The sequence below is a fragment of the Coptis chinensis genome, chromosome 2, assembly GCF_015680905.1.
Source record: "Coptis chinensis isolate HL-2020 chromosome 2, ASM1568090v1, whole genome shotgun sequence".
Lineage (NCBI taxonomy): Eukaryota > Viridiplantae > Streptophyta > Magnoliopsida > Ranunculales > Ranunculaceae > Coptis > Coptis chinensis.
In genome coordinates, this window is record NC_141457.1 from 78,444,422 (window position 1) to 78,463,338 (window position 18,917).

The following is an 18,917-nucleotide window of genomic DNA, read 5'->3' on the forward strand; positions in this document are numbered from 1 at the left end:
AGAAAGAAAGTCTTCTTATTAGAAAGTGTCCAAGTAGCAATATCGACCACCTCCATCCTTCAAGGTCGGCAACAAACAAATGTCATATGCATTACCTGTTTCATTTAACAAAAGAGTTTAGATAGACTTCTATCTTAAAAATGTAACGAGCGATATATACAACAATATTTCAAGCATACACTCAATATGATAATTAAGTACTACACTTTTGACTAGGAAATTCACAACTTTATGATATGTTACGTGGACACGCCATATTTATAAGAATAATCCGTGTTTATTGATCCACGTATCCATGTTAGACACATGTGGATCCACGTCAATGTAACTTAGCTTTTATGTTCAGTATGTATCTTGTGCATATCCAACCCTAGCTAGACTCTCGAAACCAACAGAGGTGCACCAACAGCAAGTATTCACTTTCAAAAAAACCTTTAAGAAATCAAAGCTACCAATTGATATAAAAACACACTGGTTTAATTCCTACCTGATGATAGATTGAGAATGATAACTGTTGTTGCTCTTTGGTCTCGCTCGCTCACTTCTCTTTCTTCTGGAGAATTAACAAATGCTAATGAATTGAAAACAAGTTGGAAACAGAAACTGGATATACCTTTTCCTTTATTAGATTCAAGAGTTCACCACTAGCAAAGTCATGCGCAACTTTTATGCACTCAAGATAATGATGATTTGTTCCAAAATTGGTCAGCTTTGAATTGTCCGACCACAGGAACCTATCAAAAGTGATCCTGTCAGTAACATGTACTTAAACACTTGTATAATGATTGAGAAAGGTCATCTGACAATTTAGTACTACATAATGAGGACAGAAAAAGGAAAGCGTATATACCTGTGCATTATGTCCACATTCCCTCATGACATTTAAATATTTGCCTGTGATTAATATTGACTCTACAACATTTGAAAGGAAGCTAGGAATATCCTCGAGGCTATATCTCTGTTGCCAATACTTGGCATCATAATCTTGAACAAGAGCCTCCTGGTAAAATATAAACAAAATAAGCATCTAATATGCATGCTCCAGGGGCTCACAACAATAGGTAAACTTTGAATACCTTTTGCAGTGATTTGTTTTCAGCAATGAAGAATTCGTCATAAGGATCATCAATCACACCTTCGTAGACCCATCTACACATTAACTTCATTTGTTTAAGTCATACACCATTCAGTAAAACAAAGCTTGCATAGACCCCATCAAGGGGGTAAAGGGGCATCAGCTGCTAGCTGGGAAACAAATGCACATGGTGTAAATTTCGAACCAACTTAACCTGACAGAAAAACCAGAGTCTTGTATAGAAAGTCCTCCAAGTCGGAATTGATGTTCGAGTTGCACCACCATGGCCTGGTAACCTGATAAAGAAATTTCCCTAAGGTTAATATTATTTATGAATAATATATCAAAAAGTGTTGGAAAATGAAGTTCAAAAGAAACCAAGTTGACTTGCATCAGTTGCACGGGACAGTAATCATCAACAAGAGGTTTGTGGGCCTGAGATCAACCAAATAGAAAAGAAGATTACTACCAAATTTTTAGACCTAGGGTTGGTGGCAGATCAACAGGACTTGGAAAAAATGTGAGGAAAACCTATTGAGAAACTTAATGGAAATAAAACAAAATAAACACAATCAAGTAGTTAATGAGACTAATCAATAATATCAATCATTCAGTAAAAGTATAGAGAAAATATAGTGTTCCAAGTAATAATAAATGACTTCAAACACAATCAAACCTACTAAAAGAAGTTCCGTGCAGATGAAGGTCCATGGCAGCAGAACCGGTGCAAGAGCAACAAAGAAAGGCACCGCAAATGCAACACCCAAATAGAAGGCACCAAAGCGGCAAGAAGAACACCCCAAAGAAGCAAGAAAGACGCACACACCCAAAGACCACCGCAGCAGACAATCTAAATTAAGATTTGGAATCAACTAACCAAAATATTGCTAAATAGTTCTCTTCTAATGTCTACGTCATACTTATTTATTCACTCAATAACCTACACAGAAGTAAAACATATTGACGTAAACATCTAGGTATTATTGAGGCTAGCATTCGAGTGCAACTAGTTGCCATGAGTTGGATTATACCTTTTGGGCATGCTAAGTGCCAACAAGTAGTTGATGTCTAGCAGCAACTTCAAACACCTGCTCCCTAGACACATGACATTTTCCCCTGGTTTAGTTAAAGGAGTTAATGTGAATAGACACAAATATTGTTTTAAGGTAACCTATCAGTACAAAGAGGAAACACAAAATCAGCAGAATAAAATTTGAAAACATAAACTTGTACTGTGTTATATATAGCGCCTATTCCAACTGATCTGATATATAGCAATGTCTTTTTATGGGTAAGGAAGCCCGGAGTTAAAGGCACAGGTGGGGGTTAATGGGGCCAGGCGACACTAGCCACTTCTAGACGTGAACCTAAGGATGCCTTAAATGCGAGGACCATACATAGCCAAGATGATGAACACATGCAAGTTTTTAACTGCATAGAGGTTGGGTTTTGGCAAAACCCACTTAATGAAGGATTTTTCCGGTAGCGGACAACGTGTCTCAAAAAAAAAAAAAAAAAAAAAAAAAGTAAAATAAGTTTCCCATGACTAATGAGTCGGATATACATATCTTTTAAGAAAAAAATTAACAACGGATAATGAGTCTTGATAAACAACTCATTTCAGCAACATTTAGCAACCCCACTTCAAAAATGAGTCTGTCCTCCCCGCTTTTCTCCCTCTCTCTCTCCTTGGTCTTACTCTCTTTCTCCCTCTCTCAGTTCTATCTTCTCCACCCTCCACTCCCCCCACTGCATAGCAGTAATCTAGTAAGGTTAAAAGCCCATCGAAGTAGTACACAGTATGAGGCTAACCAAGTCTATTTACAATACATATTGATAATAAGGTGTATAGTATACTCAACAGCCGCAAAAAAAAGAAGATAACATTAATTCTAAAGATGTGAGTCAAAAAAGAAGTTAGAGTCAGTATGTGTAGTGCATTATTGGCTAGCCTAAAAAAAGGGGTAACTATGCTACAAGCCACAAGGTTTTCCTTATACCATCTTTTACTTGTTGAAGTGTAATTGTGCAAGTAATATCCGTAATCATTTCAATTAAAGAAACACTAGTCCATCAATAGTTCAGGACCTCCACTCACTCTGTAAGATAGTATTTCAATCATCTTTTTTTCTTGGTAGTAACTTAGATGGTTAGTTTGGAGAGCACGACAATTTCAGCCCTGTTTTGAATGCCAGTCAATTGGTTTAAGTACACTCTTTAGTGTAACTTAGCTCAAATATTTGTTTAAACTTTAAAGGTGAAATAAGTGGAGGGTGAAAAGTGTAACTCAGCTGTATTTGGTTTTAAGTACACTTTTTAGTGTAACTCAGCTCAAATATTTGTTTAAAGGTGAAATAAATGAGTTCATGCAACTGACAATGTTTACGTAAGGACATACGCTAAATGATAAGGAAATAGTACAAGATATATGGATATAAGATTAGTCATTACCAACTCAACAAGCAAGAAAGCAAACACTGAATTTATAATCAACTGAAACTTTAGGAAATATGGCATGTATAAATTGTGTTTCTATTAGAAATGTACCTGCAGCAGGGATTTCAATTGTGAATTCGGTGTAACAGAACACATAGAGCATGACAGAGAGAACAAAAATTGCATAGGACAGAACCACTGCAGGGCCAACGACACCCTTTGCTTCCTAACCAATAAGGGCAAAGATTTCAGAACCAATAACAACACCAATACCGAACCAAATGAGATCCCACCAATTTAGAGTCTTCTTAATGTCATGTTGACTTCTTGCTTTCATTTCATTAAGCTCAGTTTCATCTAGTGACAAAGTAGCAACTCGATCCTTTAACCTGAAACCAACCTCTTTCCAAAGTTTCCCCAGCTCTAGAATGACCTAAACAATATGCTCCAATTTAGACCAACAAATCAAAGTTGAAACTAATCCAAACAACTTAAACAGTTGCAATAAAAACCCCAAACCAGTTGTACACAATATAAGCCATCTTGCTTCTATGTTTCTGCTTCTACAATGAATCAAAGACAAGGAGAGACAATTTAAACGGCTACTGCAAAGAGGGACAGAAAAAACAATGGATATGAAAACAAAATTAAACTATACGCCATTAGGGGTTCAGCAGTCATACAATGCTTTCAATGTTCCATACCAAAGGACATTTCTCATCCCACCATTATCCTAATTAAGTAGCCAACCACATTTATCAAGAATTATCCTCTCCCTAGCACCAAATGAAACCAGATTTTCATTGCCTTCTTCATAGAATTACCACACTTATCCAACTCAACCATAGGATATCCAAGTTTTTAAATGATGAATTCTATAAAATAATAAAATATAACAGCCCAGACCCTTAGGCAAATCAGTATTTGGCTATACATTACCTTGTAAAAGCACAAGAAACTTTCTGTCGGTTCCACAAACACAACAAACATTACACAATAAAACTTGGAGCACCAATGCAATGCATCTGACGACAAGCCACACCAACTTTCACTAAATTGGCATCTTGAGCGCCTTGGCCTGACTGGTGCCTGACATCAGCATAGATGCCAAACGCACTGCCACGTTAGAATTAACTAGTTCACTTTGCTATGCAGATTCATACCAATCCTACATACAATCCTAGATACAAGTAGGTCTGTCAATGGGTTTCGATAACCTGATAACCGATCCGAACCAAACCGATAAAAAACAGTTTGGGTTTTGATAATTTAGTTTGCCCTCTACTGACCCGAACCGAACCAATAAGATATTGGTTTGGTTTTGAGTTTGCCCTCCACCGAACCGATATGAACCCGAACCGATAAGATAGCATTTTAGTAATATTTATGATTAATTTTGTATATGTTTATCAATTATGTAGTTAAAATTAATTAATTAAATTTAAAATTTAATTGATTTTATAGTTTTTGATTCAGGTCGGTTCGCAATATATCGGTTCGGTTTCGGATTAAACGTAGTATTATCGGTTTGGTTCGGTTTCAGGTTCCTAATTTTTTTATCGGTTCGGGTTCGGATTTTCCAAAACCCGATCCAAACCGATCCATTGACAGCCCTAGATACAAGTCCAACGTTTTGCTTCATTACAGTTCACTCAAAAATATTTTTTTAAAAAAATAAACTTAAAAAAGTTTAGTACTCAAAATAAACTTAGTATTTTCAACCATTCCAATGAGCAATGATATTCACTAGCCAGAGTCCCCATCTCTCGAAAATTAGAAATGGTCCATCCATTCAAGTATTAATAGTGGACACAAACTCTAGGAGTCTAGGACCAATTAATCAACTAAAGAGAAAAGCTCAATTGCATGAACATCGATGAGCTGAAAATCAGAACAAATACCAACTATTCTTCAAATTCTCTCTAGTTTCAATTTTTTCCCCAATAAGTGAACACTTCGTAACAGAAACCAACAACACATCAACACTAACAGTAAATCGAGATCGATGTACCTCAACAACACACATTCCATCATAATCTAACCATCCATCAATCTAAAAAACAAGCTTAAGCAATTCAAACTAAAAACATAGCAAAACATTAAAACAAAAGAAACTCGATTACCAGAAACCCACGAAAAGCAGTTTGAATCCGGATAGCAGCCCATTCTTGCCTCACAACCCTGAAATTTTTAGGTGGAGCACGAACTACAGAGAACAACAAAGGCATTAAAAGCATCGGCCGGTTGAAGAACACTTTCGAAGCCTCTAAAAGCGACTCTATGATGACTTCCTTTTTGAAAACCTTTTCCACCCTGTACTCAAATCTCTTGATGAGCTTCTCCATAGTTTCCACTTCTTGTTCTTTTTACCACTAACCTTCTCCTTCACAAAACAAAATATCCAAACCTCAAAACTCAGTAAACAAACAAAAACAAGAAGAAATGAAACTAAATGAGAGTTTTTTTTTCCAGCTTACTTGGTCATCTTTTTCTGGTTTTTTCACACCAACTATTGATTTTAGGCATTTCCCTGAAGCACCCATTGTTAAAAATCAGTTCTTTGAGATGATTCCACCTTCAAAACTTCAAACAAAGAGAGAGAGAGAGAGAGAGAGAGAGAGAGTCCTTTCTCTTCCACCCGACCCTTCCATATATAACACAAGAAAGAAAATAAGAAAAGGGAAATTTCAAATACCTAACCTGATTTCAACATAAGGCTGGAACAATCGGAAGTCTCAGATTAATTACGAACTTTCACGGCTATCGTCCCTTTCTCAATTAAATCAGTCGCATCTTCGAGTGTTATTCTAGGGGGCACATATCCTTCTTCTTCAGCGTCTTATTTGCCTTCGAGACTTACTTCAATCATTTATGCAGTTTGTTCAAACTTCATTTCTAGATTTAAATGTTTTAATCGAAGGCGAATTTGGTTTAGTAATGGGAACTGGAGAGTGGTGAAGATGAGACAAAGTATTTGGGAGAGATGGGAACTGATTTTTGAGTTATAATTTATTCGAGAGAAGACACGGTCCCTTAAGTTGTAATTTTTTATAATTTATTCTTGCCGTCACTATAATTTTTAAAACTCTTCAAAATTTAATTAACAAAATTATCAAATTATTGGTGACGGCTTTAGCAATTTAGTGACACCAAAATGGTGTCACAACATTCCTAATGCCAATTTGGCGTCACTAATGAAAAAACCACAGTGTCACAAAAAACCTGCTATGGTGTAGTGTCTGGAGCCTCCCAAACCCGGGAGAGCCCCAAAAAACCCTGATGCGCATGTGAAATCCACCCAATTGGGCATCGACGTGGGTGCGGGAATGGGCGACATTTTTACTCCACACACAATCACTATTGCGTGATTAGTGGCTGGATATGGCCAATGATCTTCTTTATCTTCTATAAGATCAACAAACACTTTTTGACTACTTTCTTTTCTTCTCTAATCAACAAACAATGGTTTTACTAATACTGGAGTGTGTCTGAGAGTTTCTTAGTATCCACTTGAGTGTTGTCTTGTGGATCATTGGTCGTTGTATCCTAGGAGGTGTGCCAGAGGCCGTCAACATCTATACTGGCGGAAATTTCACCTTCAGGGCATTATGATTTCACAAGTCTTGAGTGTTCGTTGCAACTGCTCTATTTTATTGGTTCTTTATACATTACTGTTGTTGGACAACAGGTAACACGGTAGTAGTTATCCAACACCAATGACTATCGCTTGATTATTCAAGGCGATGAGAATGTTGTGATCTATGGTGCATCTTTTTGGGCTACAAATATTGTTCTAAGTAGGAGATGATTAGAGCATGCAAACCATTGTTCTAAAAATCGGTCTAGGCGGCAGCCTAGGCGGTCTCTAGGCGCTAGGCGGTGCCCAACTGACTCGCCTAGGCCCTAGTTGTTTAAAAAATTGGTGGACCAACTAGGCGAACCGATTAGGTGGGCTAGGCGGTCCAATCAAGTTTTTTGTTTTTTTTTTGAATGATTAAATATCGAAAAATAAAAGTCCGTGTAGGCTTAAGATTTGAATGAGTTTAAAAGACTTAAGTCTAATATAAATTATATACCACTATAATAAAGAGTATGTTTTTATATGAAATCAATATTCCTCAACTATTACGCATTTTTGTAAGTATTTTTGTTTGTGTTTATTTTTTGAGTTATGGTAAATGATTTTCTTCATTTCTTATAGTATATGTGTGTATTACTATATATATTAGGGGAAAAAACCGCTTAGCGCCTAACCCGTGTAGACACTGCCTAGAAGGCCTAGGCGCTCTCCCACCGCCTAGCGTTTTTTAGAACACTAATGCAAACCAAAACCTGTGTTAGTTTGAAATTTGTGGCTTCTATTATATATATTTAATGTTGTTTTAATTTCTTCAGTTTTTGCTCTTCATTCTTTTTCCCCATTCGATCAACCAGAAGATTGTAACCACTTTGAGCTTTGTTACCTACTTATCATGGTAACATTTATGCAAAAAGGAAAAAAGAAAAAAGAAAAATTATGAAACAATTTAAGCATTTAGAAATAGTATATATACATAGCTCTCCCAACTTCAAAGAGAAGACAGCCTAGCGCTACTTTTACTAGACAAGAAGAGCTAACAGCTAACACCAAAATACCTGAGTTGTTATGACTTAGGGCCATTGAATAAAATATATTCAATATAACGTTAATGTCATTTCAGCATTTTCTACTTGGATTCAAAATTTACGTAGTCTAGGGAAGGCATCGGGCTGGGAAATTAGTACCTGAAACTGCCTCGGTCTATAACCTCACTGGACTCAACAGTTTGGTATTCCCCGTCCTCCGCCTTAGAACCTGCAATGTCCTCTGTCTCTATTATTTACAAGTATGCAAACCTTACTACGCATCAGTTTTTTTAAGTCTTGAAACCCGTCCCTCCAGATCGATAGTTAGCATGATTTATTTGGATTCTAATTGTAAATGGTAATTGTAATTATATAGGAGAGACTCATTTATTTATTTATTTGAAACAAAATGGGAGATAATTATGTTATTTGAGTGAGATTAGGAAGGTTCTTTTAAATTATCAATAATAAAATAGGGCTTGTTTTAATTTCAATGTGGAAAATAGGGCCCGTCCCTAGTTAGCATGGTTTCTTTGGATTCTAATTGTAATTATATATGAGAGACTCATTTATTTATTTATTTGAAACAAAATGGGAGATAATTATGTTATTTGAGTGAGATTAGGAAGGTTCTTTTAAATTATCAATAATAAAATAGGATTTGTTTTCATTTCAATGTGGAAAATGGGGTAATTATTTAATTTAAGGGACATTAGAGAGGTGTTTTTAAATTATTAATAAACAAAAAGACTTTATTCAAATTATATTAATAAAAGTAGAACTTATTCTAAATTTAGTGAGGGAGGTATTTATAAATTAAGTAAATAAGGAGATTTAAATTTGCCTACTCGAAAGTTGAGGAGACTTCAGAATGACCCGGCTATCATATAGTGTAGAGATTTATAGCAAATTAAAAGCGGTGAATCCAAATATCTAGCCCATGTGATGTGGGAGTTAATGGGACAAACAACAATTTATGTTGCATCTTTGAAAATACCGACATATATGTAAAAGCGGTGAATCCAAATATCTAGCCCATGTGATGTGGGAGTTAATGGGACAAACAACAATTTATGTTGCATCTTTGAAAATACCGACATATATGTAAAAGCGGTGAATCCAAATATCTAGCCCATGTGATGTGGGAGTTAGTGGGACAAACAACAATTTATGTTGCATCTTTGAAAATACCGACATATATGTGAAAATCTTTGAAATGTCGACGTATGCCGAGATATCGAGGCTGATTTTTAGCTGATGTACCATTCAGCTTCATTCATGTCTGCACCGTTTGGTTGCACCGTTTAGTTACACCGTCCGTAAGCATTTCTCTCTCTTATTACTTTTTATTATTAGCTTCTATACTTGAATAGGTGTTCAACACTTTAGCTGTAATTTCCTTTTCTTCTTGGCTTATAATTATGGGGTTTACACGTTTAACCTACTGTACCTTATTTACTGTTTAGACATTATAATTATGCCTTTCTGTGAGATTTTTAATTTTATTTTTCATATTATAGAAAATGGAGAGCGAAGCTGTAAGTGAACTCCTATCTAGATTGCCTGCTAAATCTCTACTGAGGTTTGAGTCTGTTTCAAAAGGGTGGCGTGACCTTATTTCTGATGACACACTTCGAAGACTTCAATGTCATAGGGTAAAAGCTGTCATTTCTGGTTTCTTCTTCCAGACTACTATGGCTTTTCCCTGTCCCACTCCTGTCAAATATGTTAACATCAATAATGATCAGGCCGTCGTGCAAGACACAATCTTGGATTTCCTTCCTGAGAAGGTCGAGATTGTTGCCTCAAGCAATGGACTTCTTTGTTGTCATCGTAATCAGGAACTTGGGGAACGTGTTGACAATCTTATCTATGTTTGCAATCCCTCCAAGAAGGAGTATGTCCAAATAGAGTGGCCTGATGGCAACGATAATCATCAATACGTTGCATTAGCTTTCAATCCGTTTCGTTATCCTGTGGACGATCTGGCAAATTTCAAAGTGGTTTCCATGAGTAAGGAAGGTATGCTTACCTGTTTGTTTCATGTTTACTCTTCTAAATCAAAAGAATGGAGAAAATTGGATGTTTACAAATTTGGCTATGATAATCGCATTAGTTGGCCCGATGGCCAAGTGGTTTTTGCTAGCGGAGTGTTATACTGGTTGACTAATGGAAACATCCTTGGCTTTGATGTGGAAACAGAGCAACCTTATTTCATTAGTTTACCAGTTGAAAGGATACATAAAAATTCTGGTCTTTGTGAAGTTTGCATCGGAGAGTCTGAAGGCCGTCTTCATTTGATTGTCATATGTAAGGCTGGTCTCCGAGTTTGGATCCTGGGCGATGGACAGAAATGGGTAGTCAAACACTGGGTATCACTGTCCAGGATAGAAAAAGAGTACCCACATTTCCTTTATACTGACGCCAAAATAAATGCTAGTCTGGTTCCCACTAATATTGTTATTCCAACATGGATTGAGCCTGTAGTTTACAAGGATGAGATTTTGCTTATTAAATTGCGTCATTATTTTAGTTTTGAAAATAAAGAACTCGAGACTGGCACCAAGATGTATTTGTATAACTTTGATACTAGAAAGATGGAGGAGCTCTTCAACATTGACAAACTGGGATCCTGCACTGGCTTCTTGAATGCAGTTCCTTATAGCATGAGTTTGGCACCTCTAGGATCTGCTTAAGTGGCACTGACCTTATAGCACTACTTTTGCACCTCTTGGATCTGTGTAAGTGGCACTGACGCCTATTTTCTACCGGCCTATGTCGCTGAAAATTCACCGGCAACTGTTGCCACATTTTGGGATGTAATCGGTTGGAGACCTAGAAACCTTTCTGTCTAAAATCCAACTTGTGTCCTCCGTTTTGTGAACATGTGTGTGGTAGTCGTATTACTATGCTTTCTGATAATTATCTTGCACTGTATTATAGTTATGTTCACTCAGCTTACACGTTGATTCTGATATATATAATCACATTTCAGGTTTTCTGAATTTGATTCACTCAAAACTAACATCTGCCACAGTGCCACTTTACTCCTTTTTTTTGTACTTTCAATTTAAGTCATTTGGAAGGATTTGAGATTGTGATCGAAACTCTAAGCATATATATACTACAATCCTTGACTTAGTAAGTTGGCTATGAGAATGATCTTCTATCTTCTGACATTTAGAAATGCAAATATTGATGTGTCTGAGCTCACTGTGATGATATTTTCTGACTGCCACAATCTTAGAAATGTAAACAACTATCATATCAAAAGGTATTTCAATCTTTGCTCTGAGATTATCATCGAAGGGGAGGGCCCCCAAGATGTGCGGCAAAAATTGATCTCAGGAAGGCTTACGATTCTATTAGATGGGAAGCTGTGAGTTTCTCTCTGCAAAGAATTGGAGTTCCAGCTAAATTTATTGATTGGATCAAGGTATGCATTGCCACTCCAGTGTTCTCTATAATGCTTAATGGCGCTCCTTATGGCTATTTTAAGAGCAAGAGAGGTATCAGGCAGGGGGACCCCATGTCACCATACTTGTTTGTACTAGTTATGGATTTATTCCATGAACTCATGCTGCAAACAGTTCAAGTGGGAGAGTTTAAACTTCATTACAGATGCAAAGACCCTATTATCACTCATTTATCCTTTGCGGATGATCTTATAGCCTTCATGCATGGAGATATTGGAACTGCAAATTCTTTGAGAAGTACACTGGCCATCTTTAAGAAGTGTACGGGGCTGGAAGTCAATATAGAAAAGAGTGCACTCTTCTTTGCTGGGCTGGAAGATAACCTTCGTGACGATATACAAAACGTCATACAGTTTCAGAAAGGAAGTCTGCCTGTGAAGTATCTGGGGCTACCACTGATCACAACAAGACTCACGGCGACTGATTGTGCTCCCTTGATATCTAGGGTGGCAAACAGAATTCAATCATGGAAAGGAAGGTCTTTATCTTATGCGGGAAGGCTACAACTAGTGAAGGCTGTATTGAACAACATTAGTATGTATTGGGCGTCATGTTTTATGCTCCCAAAGAGTACTATTGAGGACATCAATAGACTATGCAGAAATTTCCTCTGGACTGGACCGGATTGTGCAACATCTCATGCATTGGTGTCATGGGCAAATGTGTGTTACCCTTATGAGGAAGGGGGATTGGGAGTGCGAGATATTGCAGCAGTGAATATGGCAGCTAATCTGAAACATCTCTGGAATCTGGTGAGTAATAAGAAAACATTATGGGTGCGATGGGTGAAGCTGAATCTTGTAAAGCAAAAGGACTTCTGGCATATGGCAATCCCTAATGATTGCTCCTGGAGCTGGAGAGGTATACTGAAGAATAGAAAGGAAGGAAAGGATATTGTGCTGCATCAAATAGGGAATGGGGTGAATACAAGGTTCTGGCTTGATCCGTGGCACCCAGCTGGGATTCTTAAAGCATTCTTTCCTCAAGCCTTATTGCATAGATCTACATGCAATCTGAACTCTCCTGTTTCACAAGTCATAGAGAATGGTGAGTGGCAGCTGCCGCATGACGTCAAAGTGCAACTTCCTGACATTATTCTACAAATGGAGACAGTCGTGGCTATCACAGGGGGGGAAGACAACATAGTATGGTCGGTCTCAACACGAGGGGACTATAATATGAAGGACACATTTCAGCATGTCCGGAATGCAAAATCGAGGACCCAGTGGAGTCAACTAGTATGGTATGCGAATCGAATACCCAGGCATTCTTTTATCAGTTGGATGGCGTTACAAGGTGCACTTAAAACACTTAGCAAGCTTTGGGAGTGGAAGAAGGTAACATCAAATATTTGCATTCTTTGTTGGCATGATGTGGAGGATGAGGAGCACCTGTTTTTTGGATGCAGTTACGGTCAATTTGTTTGGGCTTCACTGCTTCAGAGAGCTGGGTATAACAGAGGCAGAGAAGCTACGTGGGAAGCTGAATTGGAATGGGTCAGTCAGAAAACAAAAGGGAAGGGGATAAAGCAAGATGCACTAAAGCTTGTATGGAATGGAATGATCTATTGGGTTTGGCGAGAACGAAAATCGAGGATTTTTTAAAACAAGCAAATAACAAATACAAAAGCTAACCGATCCGATTTTCAATGATCACGAGAACCAAATTGATTTCATTCGCGAGCCAAGATGGAACCAGAAGTGAGTTACAAGCAATGAACGATTATCGGAGAGTGAATATAGAAGAAAGAGTGTCGATTCCACAGAAATGTAGATGGGAACAAGCTGATACAGAGTGGTGGGTTTTGAATACGGATGGCACTTTACAAGGGGACTTTGGAGGATGGGCTGCGGTAATTCGAACTGATAAGGGGGAGGTTTTGGCGGCAAGGAAAGGTAAGACTGAGTATGGAGAGATCGCGATGATAGAGTTACAAGGGCTGGAAAAAGGGCTGGAAATGACTATAGAAGCAGGCATCGACTAATTGAAGCAAGAACAGACTCAACAACTGTGGTGTCCTATTTGAAGGGTAAGGGGCAGTACCCGTGGCAGGCAAGAAAGCTTGTTAGAAATATTGAAAGTCTGGTAGGGCAGCTCGAAAAATTTAAACTTCTTCATGTGTACCGAGAAGCAAACAAACTGGCGGATGCTTTAGCTAAAAATGTACCCAATGTAAGGAAGATTGATATAATTCCTAGTTCTTTTTCAGAGGATATTAGGAAAATTGTATATGAGGATGCTATAGGCATGGAATATGTGAGATTGTAACAAGCTACCTTTACTTTTATTTTAATGGAATGGGGTAGGGGACCTCGTTAAAAACCCCGCTTGCCTACCAAAAAAAAAAAATCTTTGCTCTGAGACTCTTTAACGAATACTTACAATATCCACCACCCAATAGAACAAGAAACCAAACAAACAACCAAAGAACAAGGCAACGAAAGAGAATGCATCTTCAGTATTGCTGCTTCACTGGAACTCTTAAACTTCAAAGCGAATCAGGTTCAAAAGAAAGGCAAATCCCTTCTCTTGTAGATGATAACGACAAGTAGTATCCAATCAAAACCAGAATAGTGGTCTTCAATAACTGAAGAAATGACACATCAAGTATGTCTCAGGTGGTTGCGCATCACTTCCTCATGGAGAAGTTATCAGATATTCTTCTTGCGCAGCTTGTTTGTCTGTAGTGCCCCAGTAATTACTAGTTCAGTTAAGCTATCAAGTTTTTCCTAAGTTGCCCTGAGCTTAGAGTTTCTTTGCTTCATTATGCATAACATTGAACGTGAGTTCTACGGGAATCTTAGATAACAAACTAGATTGATTTAGTCTTATTAGAACGTGGATTCGCAAGATTTTGTGAAACAGTATCAAATTTTATATAGCCTAGGCCTCGAGGGGGAAGACGTTGGTATAAAGTCTTGGGACATACAAGAAATAAACAAAACAAAACTCTAGGGCCTAGCCAAGTTATGGTATAAAATTGTAAAGGAGTTCCTTCCACAACAAACAAGTCTGGCAGACAACCCAAGTGCCATGAACATTTTTTTTTTTGGAATAAAGACTAAAATTTTATTCAGTCATGAGCAAAAGAAGATACAAAAGATCCTGAATGATCTGTGAAGACCGATGACCATCTAGCTAAGTTATGGGCTAGAGTATTACAATCTCTAGGTGTACTTATAAACCAAAAAGTACTAAAGCAATCAAGTTTTGCTTTTATACTAGTAGTGATCAAAACCCAGTTTCGGTTTGCATGATGATGATCCTCCTGTAGCACTTTGGTGACTTGAGTAGAATCTCCTCCTACGAATATCTTTGTCCAGCCATCTTGAATAGCTTTGTTTACTGCAAGTTCAGCTCCCAGCATCTCAGCTTCACCCACATAAGCAGCTTTGTCCTTCTTTGTATACCCTCCAATGCACTGAGTTGTGTGCTTTGTCTGACAACCACAGACAATGCACAACTCCCCTTGTCACTGAAAAATGCAGCATCTGAATTCAGATTAATCCACCCTGGTGGTGGAGCATGCCATCTTTCATCCCTATGTATTAAACTCTGTACTCGAACATATTGAGGACATATTTCTAACAGCAACATCACACCATTCATTTCATCTTTGAATTGCACCATTCCAACATCAATCAATATCAAGCAAGCAATGTTTCTAGCAGTATTATCTTCATTATATACATCCATGATCAAGTTTAACCAGTGATGAGACTGTAGCAGTTCGGAATCAAATCTTACAAACCATATTTGGGTAGACCAGGTGCAAGTAAAGAAAGTGCGCGACATATTCTCCTCATGCATTCTACACATTTGACAAGCATAGTCAATATTCAGTTTAAGCTTAATCAAATTGTCAGTAATAGCTAAAATATTTTTAGCAATCTTCCACACAATAAGTGTGATCCTAGGGGCACATTCAAATTCCAGAATCTTTTATTGTTCTGTAAAGAAACTTCATTAGAGGACTGACCTTCCTCACCATTACTTTGTGACACTACATGAAAAGCATATTTGACTGTGAACATCCCCTTCCTCACCATTACTTCATAGTTTTATTCCAAAGAAGGGTTAACTAGTATTAATCCAACCCCCCTCCCCCCGCCCCCCACTAGATGGGAAATTAGGGTCTCCCCCCACCCCTCCCAAATACACACGGTCAACTCAATTTGACTTTTTTTTTTGGTGTGTATTTAAGGGGGAGACCCTAATTTCCCATCTAGTGGGGGGTAATGCTAGTTAACCCTCCAAGGAATTCTGTTTTGAACTCCCAAACTAACTCTGACATTTTTAACAATTTGAAAGATCAGGTAGGAGTATAAATCAGTTTTTATATATTCCAAAATCCTCCAATTCTAATGAGCTCAGCCACGTTATCATATTGACCTCTAATTTCAGTAGTTTCAGCTAGCAACACTATTTTATATATAACAGAAGGCCAAGGATCATACCGGAAAGAACTTTATATATAACAGTAATTCCTTGATAATATTCCTAGCTTTGACAATACCCTCGAGCATATAAGAAGAATCATCAGGAGAATACAATCTAAGACATTTACTGCATTCTGCTTTCATGGCCCTTGCCCACAAACAATTTTCTTCCACCATTATCTTCCAATACATACCAGAACCCCCATATTTCTCATAATATTTTAAAATTGCATTGAAGTCTCCCCACAAAAGCCATGGTTGAGCAATAGCACTACCTACTGTTCTTATATGATCCCTGACAACTTTCCTCTTAGATGGAACAGGATGACCATCAATAAATGAAATAAACCAATCTCCATGATGCAAGAAATTTTTAGATTTATCTGTAATAGTATTGATGACGAGCCTAATATCTCCAGATCCACATTGTCTTTGAAAAACAGTGCTGAGACCACCAGATTTTCCAACAGGATCAACAATATGCACATTAGGATACCCGATACCTACACCATCTCTTTATTTTCTCCATCTTTACCATTATTGCGTTCGTTTCAGACAAAAAGATCATGTCCGGATTGTGTTCACGAAAGAGGCCCATTAGATTCTAAACCGTAGAGGTACCTGTTCCCCTGCAATTCCCTGACAGCATTATATACCTTGAGGCAGCTGTATTGGGACAACTACCACGAACCCTTGTTTAGTCATCAAACCACTTGTGCCTTCTTCTTTCTTCACTTCAGATTTCTTATCATCTTTCTCTGTATCTTCAGTTTTCTAAATTCCAGCTTCCTTCTTCTCCAGCAGCGCATAACCTTCTTCCTTCTTTCCAAGCAAATCCCCCCTCTACAGAATTTTTTTCTCCAATTTTCTCAGTAAACCTCTTCTTCCCAAAGTCTGATTCGTCCTTATACATAATTTTGTAAGCTTTCTCCTTCATCTATGTTTCAACATGAACTGTGATGATATATATATGAATTTGCAGACGGTGTCACACATCAGTACACACGCTTCCAAGTGCAATGCTTCCTTTATTTATTTTCTTCAAAAGACAACTTGGTGGATGGTGGAACATGTGAGTCTTGATCAAGAGTAGGTGAACACACAGTCTTACCTAGAACACAAGGAGAAGGAGAACACATGGAAAAAAAAAAAAAAACATAAGGAAAACAACTAAAAATACAAGGTTAATCCCCCCCCCCCCCCCCCTAGATGGGAAATTAGGGTCTCCCCCCTAAACACACGAAAATTGACTTGGTTTGACCGTTAACTTTCAAGTCAAACAACTGAAAATTACACAAATGTCCCCACCTAATTAAAATTGAACATTTTCTTTTTGAAAACAATGAGAGCATTTGTGTAATTTTCAATTGTTTGACTTTGAAGTTAACAAATCAAACCAAGTTGACCGTTTAGTTGACCCTAATTTCCCATCTAGTGGGGGGGGGGGTCATCTAGTGGGGGGTAATACTAGTTAACCCAAAATACAATACACGAGAACAAATTGAGCAGTTGAATCTATCATTTAAAAAAATTAACCTAGATGAGTTCAAAACAAGAATCTAGAGGTTCATTCAAACAAAAAACAAACCAGATGTTAAGTAAATCCCGCGAGTGTCAAGAACTTTCAATTTTCAAAGCTAGTGTAGTCACTCAACTAACTCAACTATAGCATTTTATTTTAAATGAGGGTCACCGTTCACAATATATCCCAAGTTAAACTGAATTCATAATTTGGTAAATCAAAATTCATAATCAGGCCACCTCTTAAAGGAACAACAACCACAAATTAGTTCAACAACAAATCTTGAACCTACAAAATAAATCTAAAACTTGAGCAGCTCGTAAGCTGGGCTGGCAAATAGAAAAAGAATCAAATTACTGAGAACTTGAGAAGTAAGTGAACAACCTCAAAGAGGGGAACAAACAGAAATAATCCATGATTCATGCCTAACTATCATGAAAATAAGATGGAAATGTATAAACCATGTATGTTATATATCATTCTTTCAGATCTGAATGTAACTTACAGAGTTACAGAAAACAGAAAACAGAAAACAGAAAACAGAAAACAGAAAACAGAAAAATGAAAAATGAAAAATGAAAAATGAAAAATGAAAAATGAAAAATGAAAATTGAAAAAAAATGAAGGTGGAAAAGATGAAGCTGCGTAGCAGAATCTTAAATGAATGAAACCCACTGTCGAAGCGTTGCGGAAGAGCACTTTTGAACGGACATCATTCAGGATGTCAATAATCACTTCAGACTTACTACTAAATTGCTGCAGAAGTTTTAGTATCTAACCTTTCAAAGCATTCACAACTATATCTTCATTAAATAGACCAAACCATACAAATGGACTTTCATTACTGTAGCTATCAATGGTGTGTCATTCCTATATTCGTCTGAATGCATCAATTACTCATTTGTATTATTAAAGCTTCTCATTCAACATTCACATATATGCAATGTGGGCAATTCAACCTGTTCATAAAATCTAAGTAATACTCATGGCGTGCTTGTAAGCTTTCCTACTCAATTAACTAAGGTCAGCGATATTATTAATAGATAATATCAAAACCATGTAGGCAATGCCACCTGAAGAAGGTGTTTTGCGCACAGTTTTTTGTACCTGAGAAGTATTCTTGAACTCAAATGAATCATACACAAAATTCTAATTTTTCTTAAGGATTTTACTTACCCTCAACTCCACACTATCCACACTATCCACACACACAACACAATTGACTAATTGATGTGGTTGGTACTTGATAGTATCACATATTCAAATACAGGATCACAATGGGAATGATTTACCTTTGCGTTAGTCTTCTAGCAAGAACTCGCGAAGCATCTCTGCACCTTCATAATTTGGTTGCTCTTTTGCAA

At 37.3% G+C, this 18,917-nt stretch overlaps 1 protein-coding gene and 1 long non-coding RNA gene across 2 annotated transcripts; one reads left to right on the forward strand and one right to left on the reverse strand.

Moving 5' to 3' along the window:
* The first annotated feature begins 9,288 nt into the window (after positions 1 to 9,288).
* Positions 9,289 to 11,137, forward strand: LOC147518029 (F-box protein At5g49610-like). Its single transcript, XM_086590025.1, has 2 exons — positions 9,289 to 9,435; positions 9,637 to 11,137. The coding sequence occupies exon 2, from the start codon at positions 9,640 to 9,642 to the stop codon at positions 10,810 to 10,812; it is 1,173 nt and encodes a 390-aa protein (XP_086446151.1). The 5' UTR covers positions 9,289 to 9,435; positions 9,637 to 9,639; the 3' UTR covers positions 10,813 to 11,137.
* Positions 11,138 to 14,632: 3,495 nt separating this feature from the next.
* Positions 14,633 to 17,207, reverse strand: LOC147518030 (uncharacterized). Its single transcript, XR_015211667.1, has 2 exons — positions 16,050 to 17,207; positions 14,633 to 15,403 (listed from the first exon to the last, which is right to left on the reverse strand). It is a non-coding gene; the product is annotated as an uncharacterized LOC147518030 (long non-coding RNA).
* Between the last annotated feature and the right edge of the window lie 1,710 nt (positions 17,208 to 18,917).

Excerpts from the sequence above, each read along its gene's own strand:
- LOC147518029 (XM_086590025.1), top strand. The coding sequence starts at position 9,640 with ATGGAGAGCGAAGCTGTAAGTGAACTCCTATCTAGATTGCCTGCTAAA.